Raw genomic sequence first — 13,957 nt, 5'->3', positions numbered from 1 at the left:
AAATGCACTCAACTTTAACATCAATTTGAGTTTTTTGCCAGCTTTGCATTAGGACCCTGTCTGATACTTCTCAGCATATTCCATCTGTTTCTAAAAGTAATGCTGATCTCTCCAATGCTCAAAAGTTACACACCTCAATGCCAAATTTCCTCTTCCTGCATGTGAAGAGAAATTGGGAACAAAACACAAGTTTGTTTGTGCTTTTTTTTTTGTCTTTCCATGTTCCCGGCGTGCAGATAACTTAAGAACCTTTACAACCTGAGTAACAACATAATGTACAACAATCACTGAATTATGTACAGTAACTTGTTACATTACTGCATTACCCAACACTGTAGTAATCAGGTAGTTGACAACTTCTTTCTTTATTTAAATAATCAGGACCTTGCAAAATGTCTGGCTGGCAACAAAGCTTTTATGTTGTTCAGCAATAACTGTGTCCTCACAGGTGTGCAAGTTACCTACCTGCACTACCAGCAGACAGGTGCTGTCTACAGATTTCAGATCTCTTAATTAAACTTCGAGTTAAGTTTTTTTGTTTTGAATTTGTGTAATTTTTCTAATTGTTCTTCTTAAAAAATCACATGTTTACATCAATGTGGACACCAGGACAAGCTGTGCATAAATGTGCAGATGCCGTTTCCTCCTTCATTATTCTATATTGTAAATATAAATCAATATAACAAAAAATGTTGTGAGTATTTTTGGTCCTACACTCCAGCCCTGCTTCCTCCTCTTTTCACTGTTGGTTTTTCCATTCACACTGTTTTAAATTCCCTTTTATAAAGTGCTGCGTAATCAGAGCTCTTAATTAAAATTTCTCTTTGTAATTCATGAATTATTCGAGCGGATTTGATTTCAGGTTTTTACTCCCTTTGCTTGTACGCTTGATAAGTTGAGACTTGTTACAAGTTTTGCACCCTAAAACCAAAACGAAGAAAAAAAGTGATAATGTGGAGAATGGTTTAAGATCATAATTTTTCCACAGAGAGAAAAATAAAAAAAAAGCCGGGTATAACCTAGTGTAGGATCTGTGTTGTGCAGAAGGGTGTAAGAGAGGAGAGGTTGCTCGACAGTCTCTTTACGATTATCTTGGCTGAGACTCGTACCTAATTAAGGTTTTATTAAGCTTTAGAAGTTGGCTGCAGTGGTGTGCTGCAAGGCATCACTGTCCTCTAAAGAGGCGTTTACCAGGCATGTTTATGCAAATACACATTTAAATGCACATTAAAAAGTTGGAGTTTAGCTGTTTAATCAGCCGTCACATTATTATTTTATTATTGTTTGGTTGATGATGCCAGCTGAAATATTAATGAGCTGGTTTAAAGGAAGCCAGCGAGAGGAGCACAGTAAAGTGCCTCTCTCAGCACTGAGGGAACCATGCTAGCAGTGGGAGGAAGAACTGCCTAATTAAATATAAATGGCCAATTACTCCACAGACTAGAGAGGCAATGGGACATTGTTCCACAAATGAACGTTATGAGTCAAGATGCTGCTTTATAGGTATTTATCAATTGTGAACCGTTAACATTAAACGACAGTTATATTGCAAGACAGAGAGGAAACAACCTGCATCAGAGAAGCTTCAAGATTGGTGGAATAATGGTGCATTTAAATCCAAATTCTTACCTTGATCATGCACATAAACACAACCACGAAGGAGATGCATAGAGAAAGAATGAGTGAAATGAAAAAAAAAACCCCAGACAAAATACAAAGGAGGGAATTCTTCCACAGGTTTTCTACTTGAAAAGCATCATCAACAGTTTAGTGAAATGACAAAGAAACACTTTACAATTCACTGACCCAAAATCCACAGGATTTAATTTAGCTCAGATTTTCTGTCTTGTTCTTCAGACCTTGTGTTTGCGTTGGTCTCTTACCTTTGAAATCATCGTATATGATCCCAAACAACTGTTTGGCCTGGGGCTCTCCTGAGATCAAAAGTTTCAGCAGCCCTTGAGGGATGAAGCAATCTCTCTTCAAAAGTCAGCTCCAGATCATTCACTGTGCTATAGCCATCTACAGCACCATAGCTTCACACAGCAGGAGCTAGTATACCCTAAAGGTCAGTGTCAGTACTATAGAGGTGCTTATTGGAGGAGGTGGCAGGGATTCCCACTAGATCCTACCTTAAAAAAGGGGATTGCTTCGTTCTAGAAAGCTGACAAAATCTTTAACTAGTGCAGTGTTTCTTCACGGGTCAGACAGCAGATTTTACAAGCATTTATATGCAGTAAAGAAAGTACATGTATGCCACACTTGGCTTCAAAATTTGATTTGACAGTTGTAGTATCTAAGTTGGACTGGCAATATGGTATAGCTGACTTTTACATGTAATTTTGTTGCATAAGTACAATGCAAAATGTAAAATCTTGTGGAATTGGTCCAACATAAATGCAATTGACTGGATACATTGACTGTATACATTGACTGGATATATTCAGTATATATCAAGCATATTTCCTTATTGTTTAATAACTTGAAATTAAAAACACTCTCACTTTAGGTAATCATTTTTTAGTTCTTTTTTAAAAGCATATTTTCAGCTTTTAAGATTAATATCTGGTCCTGAAACACTGCCAATTAATTATAAACAAATGTGCACAACAGTTACACAATAAATTATCAAGCCACTAATCCCACCACAGTGCTGTAGTGAGACTGTGGTGAGAATTTGGTGGTCCAAAGTAAAGAAAGGACAAGGGCGATTTCATATACATTAATATAGAAATTTTAACAGATAACTGGGTAAACTTATGGTAAATATTGTATTAACAAATTTAAAGCTATGCAGAAAATTGGTGACAACCCTGTTTCAGTTACTAGAGGCAGAGAATAAAATCCACAACATTGCGACATATTTAGCAAATCTTGTGTCCAGACAGGGACCGAATGAAACATTGCACATAATTTTATTTTCATATGTAGATAATGAAATCTGTTAGGGAGCTCAAATGAATAAAGTCATTACATTTCACAGGGTATCTTCCGTGCTGGCTTTTTATAACATTTTTATAAATTCAGGACGTTGTCCCCTGTTAATCTCATCACGATAAATTTGTCTGACCAGAGATGAATCACTGAGTGATTATTTCACATTTAAAATCCCACCTCTCCTTTTCCCTTTTTGCTTCTCCTCTTCTCTGTCTTCATCCTCCTCACGACCGACTACTTCCCATTCTGCTTTTTCAATGCCATGGTGCGCTACAAATGAGCAACAACTCAGAAATCAATCTATATTGATGCTGCACAGATTATCTCAGGTTTTTGTAAAGAAACAGAGAGACTACAAAAATCAAAAAAAGATTTGTGGAAAAAGCCTTTGCTAATGCAGATTCCATTCATGCATTCTAATGTAATACGATATGTGTCCTTTCTGCATTATAATGTGTTGATCAGACAGAACATGACGGTGTTTAAAATGTGGGAAAAACACAGAAACAGCACTTTCTTTTTTTCAGGAGCATCTTCAGTGTGAAATTCATCTTCCTTTTCTACTCTGCCCATTTATTTCTGTGCCATCCTTTATGCTATTTGCTTTTTCTGTCCAGCCCTTCTGCATCATTCATTGTCTTAGATAAAAAAAATGATTAAAAAAAAATGGCTCTGCTTTTGCTAACAGACTTAAATTTAGCCTTAAGGTTCATGTTTTTTCCAGTTTTCATTTTTCACCTTAGGCTGCCAAGGTTAAGTGATGGTGAAAGTTTCTTCTACTGCCTGCATCACAAGTAATATACTCTTTCTAGCTTGTGTAAGTCAACTGAACGTCAAAAGGGCTACATATAAACAAAATGTCTTTTCAAATTTTATTTCGCTATGCTCCTTCTCTTGACCATGGTAAAATTAAATTTTTGTTTTTGACCATGAGTCTCGCATACATGTCCCTCAAATTTATGGGAGAGTGAAACGCCACAATCATCAATGACACATCAAGAAAAAATGAGCTACATTTCATGATGAAATTCCTAGCACAACATATAGCATAGATAGCTTTCCTTTTGGCTGTTGTTCATGTGAGGCTGGGGATTTGTGGTCACAAGTCTCATGTACATGTTTACTGTTCAAAAAATGTAAAGGAACACTTTTTAACCAGAGTGTAGACTCAGCTAAGTAAACTTCTGGGATATTGATCTGGTGAGTTAAGTAGCAGAGGGGGTTGTTAATCAGCTTCAGCTGTTTTGGTTATAACAAAATTAACAACAAGTTCACAAGAGGGGAAACCCAGAGACAACCCAGCAACACAGAAATGGTTTACAGGTGGAGATATTGACATCTTTTCCCTCCTTATCTTTTCTGTCTGTTTTTTCATTAGTTTTGCATTTGACTAGGTCAGTGTCACTACTGGTAGCATGAGGCGATAACTGGACCCTACAAAAGTTGCACAGGTAGCTGTTTGCTGTCTCCCGGCACAGTCTGAGGAGCATTCAGGAGATTCCTTGAAGGGGGGGGGGCATTACTCTAGGAGATAAGGGCCTAGCTGTAAGGCCCTTAAACCATCAGTAAGACTAGTATCTACGCCTTTATGCAAGGACTAGCAGGCTGAGCATCGCCGGTGCCCTACAATATGACCCCCAGCAGGCCTTGGTGAAGATGGCAGAAACAGACGTCATGAGGGTGTCCGACATCATCTAGTGGACCCTGTTCTCACTGTCTGGCACAGTGGAGTCTGACAGGGATTTTCTCACAGAATTGCAGATTTGGCAAACCCTTCACCCTGAGCACATGTGGAAAAACATGAAATGGTCTGGAGAAGCTGTGGAGAACGTTATACTCTGTAACATTGTTCAGCATGAGCGGTTTGGGGAGGGATATCCATGGAGTGACGCACAGACCTATACAGGACAGGCAATGGCACTCTGACTGCCAATCCTTCTCAGAGCCTACACTATTGTAGTGGGTCCTGGATTCCTCCTGGTGCACAACAATGCCCGACCTCATGCAGCCATAGAATGCAGACAGTTCCTAGAGGAGGAAGGAATTGATACCACTGACTGACCCCCACGTTCACCTGATCTAAATCCAATAGAACATCTCTGGGACATTATGTTATGTATCTGACGTCAGGGTGTCTTTAAATTCAGCCCAGTCCAGTCCATATCAGTATAGATATCCAGAATGATTTTTTCCCATTGACGTCTCACGTGTTTTCAGTGTTCCCTTAACTTTTTGTGCAGTGCACGTCACACATGTGGTTGACAGTCATATCAAAACCAAAAAAGGGATAAGAAAATAGCTCTTTCCTCAACTAAAAAAAATACTAATTAAACAATGTCGATCTCTGTTCCTTTACTTGGTCCTACTGCAGTTTCTGTCATCTCAGTTAATATGACGCTGCCATTAGTTTGAATTTCGATACATTTCTTCCGTTTAAAGTAGCCCAATTTTTAATACTTGTCAGGTGATATTGTTAGCTTGTAAGAAAAGTTTTCTGCTGTATGTTTTATTATATAACTAACAAACTGACCACCATCAAATACCTTTTCCTTCCCTATGACTTTCTTCCCCCATGCCCGAGGTTGTTAATGTCATGTGTCCATGACTCTCATGAACATGTCCGGCAGACTTGTGGTGGTCTGAAACAGCCATTGTCACTTTTAATAACTAAAACTTGGAAACAAGTTATGCATTGCATATTTCACTCACTAGCTACCCAAACATATCTACCACTATATCTAAATTATATACCTTGCCTGGGTGTATGCTCCTCGCCATGCTCAGATGAGGTTCTGTGGCCATGTGTGTGTCCCTCAGAGCTGTGCGAGACTGGCAAAATAATTGTTATCAACATTAGAAGCAAACATTTCTACAATTTCCAATATGCAGTAGCAGATCAGCTAAGGTTTCTTTATAGAGAAAGACTGTTAGTACAGGTGTACTACACAAGGAACTATAACTGCAGTAAAACAATCCCAGTCACAGATACCTCTTCTTTCTGTATGCCTCTCTTCCTCCCTTTCATGTCCATGTGTTGTTGTGTGGCCATGGGCCTCATGCACATGTCCATGAGACTTGTGGTGGTCTGAAACAGTAGTTGTTATTAACGCAAACACTTTAACAACTAAAGCTTGGGAACATTCATCTCACATCTGAGACCCCATTTCTCTCTTTTGACATTAAAAAAAATGTAATTAAAGTTTATCTACTGCGTATTTCCATCACATGGGTGATCACTACCACTACCCCTATATCTAAAAAAGATATACCTTGTCTGTCTGTATGTTCCACCTCTCCATGCTCAGATGAAGCTTTGTGGCCATACATGTGTCCCCCAGAGTTGTGTGAGTCTGACAAAATAATTGCCATCGGTATTAGACAAAAACATTTCTGCTGTTTTCAGTATTCAGGGGGAATTTTCTTCTAAGGGTTGCTATGCTTTATTTATGGAGAAAGATGATCTGACAGTACAGGTGTACAATAATATACACTCACCAGCCACTTCATTAGTTACACCCATTGAGTTGTTTGTTAATAATGGAAGTATCTGATCAGCCAATCACATGGTAGCAACTCTATGTATTTAAACACATAGACATGATCAAAATGACCTGCTGAAATTCAAACCAAGCGTCAGAATGTGAAAGAGAGGCAATTTAAGTGACTTTGAAAATGTTATGTTTGTTGATGCCTGAGTATTTCAGAAACTGCTGGGATTTTGTCACACAATCATCTCTGGATTTTATGGAGAGAATCCAGAGAATGGTTCCAAAGAAAGACAAACTATCCAGAGAGCAACAGTTCTCTGGGCTAAAATACATTGGTGAGATCAGAGGAGAATGGCCAGACTGCCCTGGGCTAATAGGAACAGCATTAACTCAAATAACCACTTGTTAAAACCAAGGAAAGCAGAAAAGCTTTGAAAGCTTGGAACTGGTTGGCTTCAACAGTAGAAGACCACACAGCAATCAACCGTTGCAAGCTGAAAACAAGAAACTGAGGCTTGATTTTACAAGGGCCCACCAAAACTAGCCAACAGAAGTTTGGAAAAATGTTGCCTGGTCTGATGAGTCTTGATTTCTGCTGCAACTTTCACATGACAGAAACATGAAACCATGCATCCATCCTTCTTAACCAATGGTTCAGGCTGTTCAACCTAATGGTATAGTGGATATTTTCTTGGCACACCTAGGGCTCCAACAGTTCCAAATGAGTACCATCCATGGACTTGACTATAGTGTACCTATCATCTGATGGCTGCCTCCAGAAGGAAAACAGTGTCAAAAAGCTCAAATTATCTCTATCTGGTTTGATAGATGGATATTTTTGGTTGTGACAACACTGCACTGAAATGGCTTCCAAGCTATCACGTCAATAAGAACTAACATCTCTGAGCACTTGGAAAAATTAATACAGTTCTGACAGCAAAATGGAGTTCAATCCAATACTTGCAATGTATACCTAACAAAGTGTCCAATGAGTGTACATTAAACTATTAAATACACTGCTAATCATACCTAATATACCTTTTCTTTCTGTATGTCCCCTTTCCTCCCTTCCATGTCTATGTTCAGATGAGGTTGTTATTTTGTGGCCATGAGTTTCATGCACATGTCCCTCAGGCTTGTTGTGTCCGTGTTCAGATGCTCTATGGCCATGAGCTTCTTCTACATGTCCCCCATGCTCATGTCCATCATGGTTATGATGTCCATGTTCAGTTGTTGGTTTGTGGCCAATAGCTTCTACTAAATGTCCCCCATGCACATGGCCCTCAGGCTTGTGGTGTCCATGTTCAGTTGTAGGTTTGTGGTCATGAGCTTCTACTACATGTCCAACATGCACATGTCCCTCAGGCTTGTGATGTCCATGTTCAGATGCTCTATGGCCATGAGCTTCTTCTACATGTCCGCCATGCACATGTCTCTCAGGCTTGTGATGTCCATGTTCAGATGCAGGCCTTTGGCCATGAGCATCTTCTGCATGTCCTCCATGCACATGTCCCTCAGGCTTGTGGTCTCCATGTTCAGATGCTCTATGACCATGAGCTTGTTCTACATGTCCTCCATGGACATGTCCCTCAGGCTTGTGATGTCCATGTTCAGGTGCTCTATGGCCACGAGCTTCTTCTACATGTCCGCCATGCACATGTCCCTCAGGCTTGTGATGTCCGTGTTCAGATGCAGGCCTTTGGCCATGAGCATCTTCTGCATGTCCTCCATGTACATGTCCCTCAGGCTTGTTGTCTCCATGTTCAGATGCTCTATGACCATGAGCTTCTTCTACATGTCCACCATGTACATGCCCCTCAGGCTTGTGATGTACATGTTCAGATGCACTATGGCCATGAGCTTCTTCTACATGTCCTCCATGCAAATGCCCCTCAGGCTTGTGATGTACATGTTCAGGTGCACTATGGCCATGAGCTTCTTCTACATGTCCACCATGCACATGTCCCTCAGGCTTGTGATGTCCATGTTCAGATGCTCTATGACCATGAGCTTCTTCTACATGTCCTCCATGCACATGCCCCTCAGGCTTGTGATGCCCATGTTCAGATGCTCTATGGCCATGAGCTTCTTCTACATGTCCACCATGCACATGTCCCTCAGGCTTGTGGTCTCCATGTTCAGATGCTCTATGGCCATGAGCTTCTTCTACATGTCCACCATGCATATGTCCCTCAGGCTTGTGGTCTCCATGTTCAGATGCTCTATGGCCATGGGCTTCTTCTACGTGTCCTCCATGCACATCTCCCTCAGGCTTGTGATGTCCATGTTCAGATGCTCTATGGCCATGAGCTTCTTCTACATGTCCACCATGCACATGTCCCTCAGGCTTGTGATGTCCATGTTCAGATGCAGATCTTTGGCCATGTGCTTCTTCTGCATGTCCACCATGCACATGTCCCTCAGGCTTGTGGTCTCCATGTTCAGATGCTCTATGGCCATGAGCTTCTTCTACATGTCCTCCATGCACATGTCCCTCAGGCTTCTGGTGTCCATGTTCAGATGTTGATCTGTGGCCATGGGCTTCTTCTACATGTCCTCCATGCACATGTCCATCAGGGTTGTGGGAGGCTTAAACACCACAACAATTAATAGTAGCTGGGAATTTCAAGTTGGGGGAACAGTCTAGCCATTGTTTAGCAAAAATATAATGCAGAAGATTATTCATATGGTACCTGTAATTTCAGCTGTTCTGTGCTCAGATGGTATATTGTGGCTCTGGGCCTCATGTATGTGTTCCTCAGACTTGTGTTGGCCTGACAAACGACATTTATATAATCAGGAAACATTTCTGTTGTTTTTTTTTTCTAATATTCAGATAATATATTATATCTGAATATACGTTGGTATAATGTATATAATATGTATAATAAATTCATATTAAATTCAGCAGAATAGCTTAAGTATCTTAACCTAATTGCTGTGAATCCAGCTGCTGAAACATCAAATTGAAATTATTGTTCTGAATATGATCCTCCCAGTTCCAAATGCCAGTCCTTTCAGCTTTGCTTCCTGCATGTTCCCACTAAATATACTGTAAAGTGGATACACCTCCTTCCCATGCAAGTGTTCTTCATGATGGTGGGAAACTGAAATGCCAATTTAGTTTGTTTTGTATTTTTTTTATGCTGTTATATTTAAAATTTAGCACTATATCTTAAATGAACCAATACACAATCTAACTGCTGAGACATTAAATTCAAGTTATTTTTCTTAATACAGACCTTCCAGGCCCCGATTTTTAGGAGGTTTTTGAGTTTTAAAAAGAAACTTGTTACTACTGTGTATTAAGCTGAGAGACTTTCAGCTTTGCTTCCCACATGCACCTCCTCCCCATGTCCATGTGATGTTTTATGACCATGAGTCCCACATTGGAACTCAACATACTAATGGGAACTGGCAACCCACAACAACAGCTTCAGTTCTTGATCGGGCTATTGAGTTTGATTTCAGAATAATAAAAACTATAATAAATAAATACAAATACTGCTACTAGTACTAAAATTAAGCTAAAATGCTATATTAAATCTAAAAAAAAACTGCTACTACTAGGTTTCAACAATACCTTTACCTTCAGGTTTTCTTTCCATATGCTCCTGCTGTCTGTGCTCAGATGAGGTTGTTGTTGTGTGACCGTGGGCCCCATGTACATGCCCCTCCAATGTGTGGGGGTCTGACACAACACAATCATTATTGTTAACAAGTTGTATTTCTTCTGTGTGCTGTGTTTCACCTGACACTACAACATAAAAGATAAAGTACCTGTTGTTTCAGGATGTATTACATTATTCTCCTCGTGTCTCCATCCGTGCACATGCGAGGTTGTTCTGTGGCCATGAGTCTCGTGTGTGTGTTCTCCTGACACAATTTTCAGTCAGAATGAGAAAAAAATCTCATTGGGCAAACATTAATTTCTTCTGCTTTATTTATTAATAAAGCCCATGTTAAATCTATAAAGACTTTGTCTCCACTATGCTCTAAAAATACCTTTACTTTCACTCTCCTCCTCCTTTCTTTCCACCCCATGCTCAGATGAGGTTGTTGGTTTGTGGCTGTGAATCTCGTGTACGTGTTCCACAAAATTGTGGGGAGCTGAAACACCACAATTGTCACTGACATAACAAGCCAAAACTGAGACACATTTCCATGTCTGGCTTCTGTAGTAAATAAATCATGTTTTCATTTATCACCTGCATATTTCCTTACTCGCCTATGCCCTCTGCTATATAATTCTACAGTGCATTTGTTTAGCATGAGCAGGAAGAGTGCATTTGCATACCTTTCCCTTCAACTTTTCTTTCTTCATGCCCGTCGCCATGCTCAGGTGAGGTTGTTGTTTTGTGGCCGTGAGTCTCATGTGTGTACCCCTCAAACATGTGGGAAACTGTCACAAGACAGTCATGAATGTGTGTTTAAAAATAAAAATAAAAATGCATCTCTGCGGTTTTGCGTCAGGACACTACAAGTTTACTACAGTTAGCTACAGAGTTGCCACTACAGTGCATATAGAACTGTCACCTTTCCGTTCTTCTCCTCGTTCTCGATGCACCACCTCATGTGATTTTTCACCGTGCTCAGATGAGGCTGTTGTTTTGTGGCCGTGAGCGTCGTGTTCCTCAAATGCGTGGGAAACTGTCATACCACAGCTTTTATTCACAAAACATCCCTCAAAAGCCTCTATAACATGTTAGCATTTAACTGTAAAAGTTGCTTAAAAGAAGCTAAAAGTCTTCTGTTTATGATCTCCATTAAAGGTATAGAAAGCCTGTGTGCACACCAAATCGGATTCTGAACACTATGACATCATTTGGACCACTGTGCACAAAACGCAGTACCTTTGCTTTCTGCATGCTTCTCTTCCCCGTGCTGAGATTGGGTTGTGGATGCGTGTCCGTGAGTTTCCTGTACGAGCTCCTCAGACTTGTGAAAGACTGAAACACCACATATTTTTATCAACTTAACGGGAAGATGTGTAACACATGGCGAACACTACTACTGTTATACACTTTAACTACAGCTCTGGTTGTCATGTATGTGTCCCTAAGACTGGTGGTGGTCTGAAACGCCACAGCTGTGATTGAAATAATGAGGAGAATTTATGATAAATACTCTGTCGTTTCCAATGTATTAGGGGACCTAGGGATTGCCAAGTTTCATTTAAGTCTACAGCACATCTGCACAACAAGTAAAGTAAGGTACATAAATCTACATATGCTGTAGATTTTTGTACTTTCCACCACTAGATACCTGTCTCTTTGGATTTTCTTTCTTCTTCCTCATCTTCCTCCTCCCTTCCTGCTCCGTGTTCAGACGAGGAAGTAGTTTTGTGGCCACGAATCTCATGTGAATGTTTTTCAGACTCATGTGAGACTTAACACATCACAACCACGATTAACATAAGAAACAAAAATTTAAATACAGTTCTACTGTTTACAGTTTTTGTTTTTTGCTTTAAGTTACAAAGTGCAATCTACTTACCATGCACACCACTAACTACACTGGGCTACTAACTACAGTCGCTACACTTCATACACAAGGGATACCTTTTCTTTCAGTTTCTCCTCCTGAATGCTCCTCCATTTTCTCCCCGTGCTCAAACAAAGATGTAGCTTTGTGGCCATGAGTCTCATGCAGCTGTTCCTCTGACTTGTGGGTTTCTGACATAATCCAAAATAGTCATTTGCAGAAAAAGCAATAATGCAAGATGTAGTTATTAATTTGATCTATTCCAAATTATCAAATTAACATACATAAAGAGTCACATCTTGATTCAGCCTGTTTCTCTGTTGCCTCTTAAAAGATGAAAGAACTAAAAGAAGAAATGAAGGCATCTGATTGCCCTCATTTAATTCCACCTGATGAACTTAAAAGTAATCTTCTGGATTTGGTTGGTTGGATTACCGGTTGGGTTACAGATTATATAAAAGGAAATATAGCTTTCTGGTCTGGAAAGTGAAGCCAACACAAGCATGGTGTCAAAACGTCAAGTTATCGACCACAAGAAAAATCTTCAAAATGGGACACAAATAAATAGAGTGACGTCTTCCTAACTATGTCCATCTTTTGTACTGTCCCAGTGTAAAATCAGCCTGAGTTAGTTTTCATTTACTTTTCCAATGGGATTAAATCCACAGGACCTAATAAAAATACAGTCTTATCTTATCAATCTGTGAAATCTAATCTATATTTCACTTTTGAAAAATCCAACAAAGCTACCTAAATGTTCATTTTAACGACTTTCTTTTATAATTTAAATATAACTACCACACACAAGGTTTTTGTCTGGTTGACCTTTATCAGGTATATAGTTAATGTCCATACTTTCACTAACACACACACACACACACACACACACACACACACACACACACACACACACACACACACACACACACACACAAGCCCGTTCAGCTATCTTAGTGAGGATCTTCATTGATGGGTTTCCCTAGCCCCTTACCTTAACTATAACCATTAAATATGAATGCCTAACCCTGACCCTTACCCTAAACCTAACCATAACCTAATTGTAACCCTGACACTAAAACCACATTTTGAGCCTCAAAAAGGCCTTCAAATTTGTGAGGACCGGTAGTGTGTCCTCACAAGTGACTGTTGGTTCTCACAAAGATAGCTAGACAGGAACACACACCACACATCCAGTCAGAACTTAAAGTGTGATTAGCACATTTCACATGTATGTGCCATTAATCCGATTATTATAAAAAAAAAAAACCCAAAGCATTAGACTGAAGCTAACCATAAATAACATCTATCCAACCCTTTTCTCGCCTGCACAGAAAATATCACCAAAATAGCCTATACTCATTAGAAACAACACCATGGCAAAGATCTTTCACAAATATACACAGTTTTTTCCCACATATTCAAATATATAAACCGATGAAGACGAAATACAAATATCAAGTAGTACAAATGACCTACCAACTTGTTCAAAAAATGACTTCCTACCGAGTTTTAATTAACATGTTGCAGAAGTTTTCCGCTAATGCACCTGTCGTCTATGCTGGTGTGCAGGTATTTTTAGCTGATTGAAAGAGTTTCACACAATAATCGTCAGAAACCTACCAGCAACACTTTTTATTGAATCAGCCTTCTATATTAAATCAAATGCAACCTAAATCTAAACATAATGTAACAAACATGTTCAATTAAATTCAGTTTTATTTATATAACTCGAAAGTACATTACAGTATTTGAATTCTTTGAGCAAATTTAAGCTAGCGCTAGTTAATCTGTTTAATTGCATAATGCATTTGGGTTTAAATTGTGTTTCTTTTTAAGCCTAAAACCAAATAAATGGACTGGAGCCAACATTTTGGATAAGCTTAATGACAGCCTGTCAGCGAGAAGCGACATTTAGATATATTTCTGCTTCAGTTAAGAATCATGAGCTGTCACATTTCTATCACAAAACCGAACACTCAAAGAAATCGAGTAATCTACTCCACTTAGTTAAAGAAATACCCGTCTTTTCAAATATTCTCTCTGTTTCC

General features: G+C 39.4%; 1 protein-coding gene across 3 annotated transcripts in view; it reads right to left on the bottom strand.

Moving 5' to 3' along the window:
* Window positions 1-13,957, bottom strand: part of ntng2b (netrin g2b) — a 74,960-nt gene that overhangs the window by 9,753 nt on the left and 51,250 nt on the right. The window contains exons 7-22 of one of the 3 annotated variants that reach the window (XM_084935598.1): window positions 11,987-12,100; window positions 11,691-11,813; window positions 11,279-11,374; window positions 10,962-11,075; window positions 10,723-10,827; window positions 10,431-10,535; window positions 10,206-10,301; window positions 10,015-10,116; window positions 9,119-9,199; window positions 7,464-9,014; window positions 6,207-6,287; window positions 5,927-6,022; window positions 5,689-5,766; window positions 5,481-5,576; window positions 3,115-3,207; window positions 1,884-1,958 (exon numbers count right to left, since the gene is read on the bottom strand). The exons of the other annotated variants lie outside the window; for them this stretch is intronic. Of the exons in view, the coding sequence (XP_084791724.1) occupies window positions 1,884-1,958; window positions 3,115-3,207; window positions 5,481-5,576; window positions 5,689-5,766; window positions 5,927-6,022; window positions 6,207-6,287; window positions 7,464-9,014; window positions 9,119-9,199; window positions 10,015-10,116; window positions 10,206-10,301; window positions 10,431-10,535; window positions 10,723-10,827; window positions 10,962-11,075; window positions 11,279-11,374; window positions 11,691-11,813; window positions 11,987-12,100 (3,006 nt within the window). The remainder of the gene's footprint in view (window positions 1-1,883; window positions 1,959-3,114; window positions 3,208-5,480; window positions 5,577-5,688; window positions 5,767-5,926; window positions 6,023-6,206; window positions 6,288-7,463; window positions 9,015-9,118; window positions 9,200-10,014; window positions 10,117-10,205; window positions 10,302-10,430; window positions 10,536-10,722; window positions 10,828-10,961; window positions 11,076-11,278; window positions 11,375-11,690; window positions 11,814-11,986; window positions 12,101-13,957) is intronic. 3 annotated transcript variants of the gene reach the window in all.

Source organism: Perissodus microlepis, chromosome 7, assembly GCF_051167445.1.
Source record: "Perissodus microlepis isolate ML-2025 ecotype Zambia chromosome 7, ASM5116744v1, whole genome shotgun sequence".
Taxonomy (NCBI): Eukaryota; Metazoa; Chordata; class Actinopteri; order Cichliformes; family Cichlidae; genus Perissodus; species Perissodus microlepis.
This window is presented reverse-complemented; position numbering and strand designations above follow the sequence as displayed.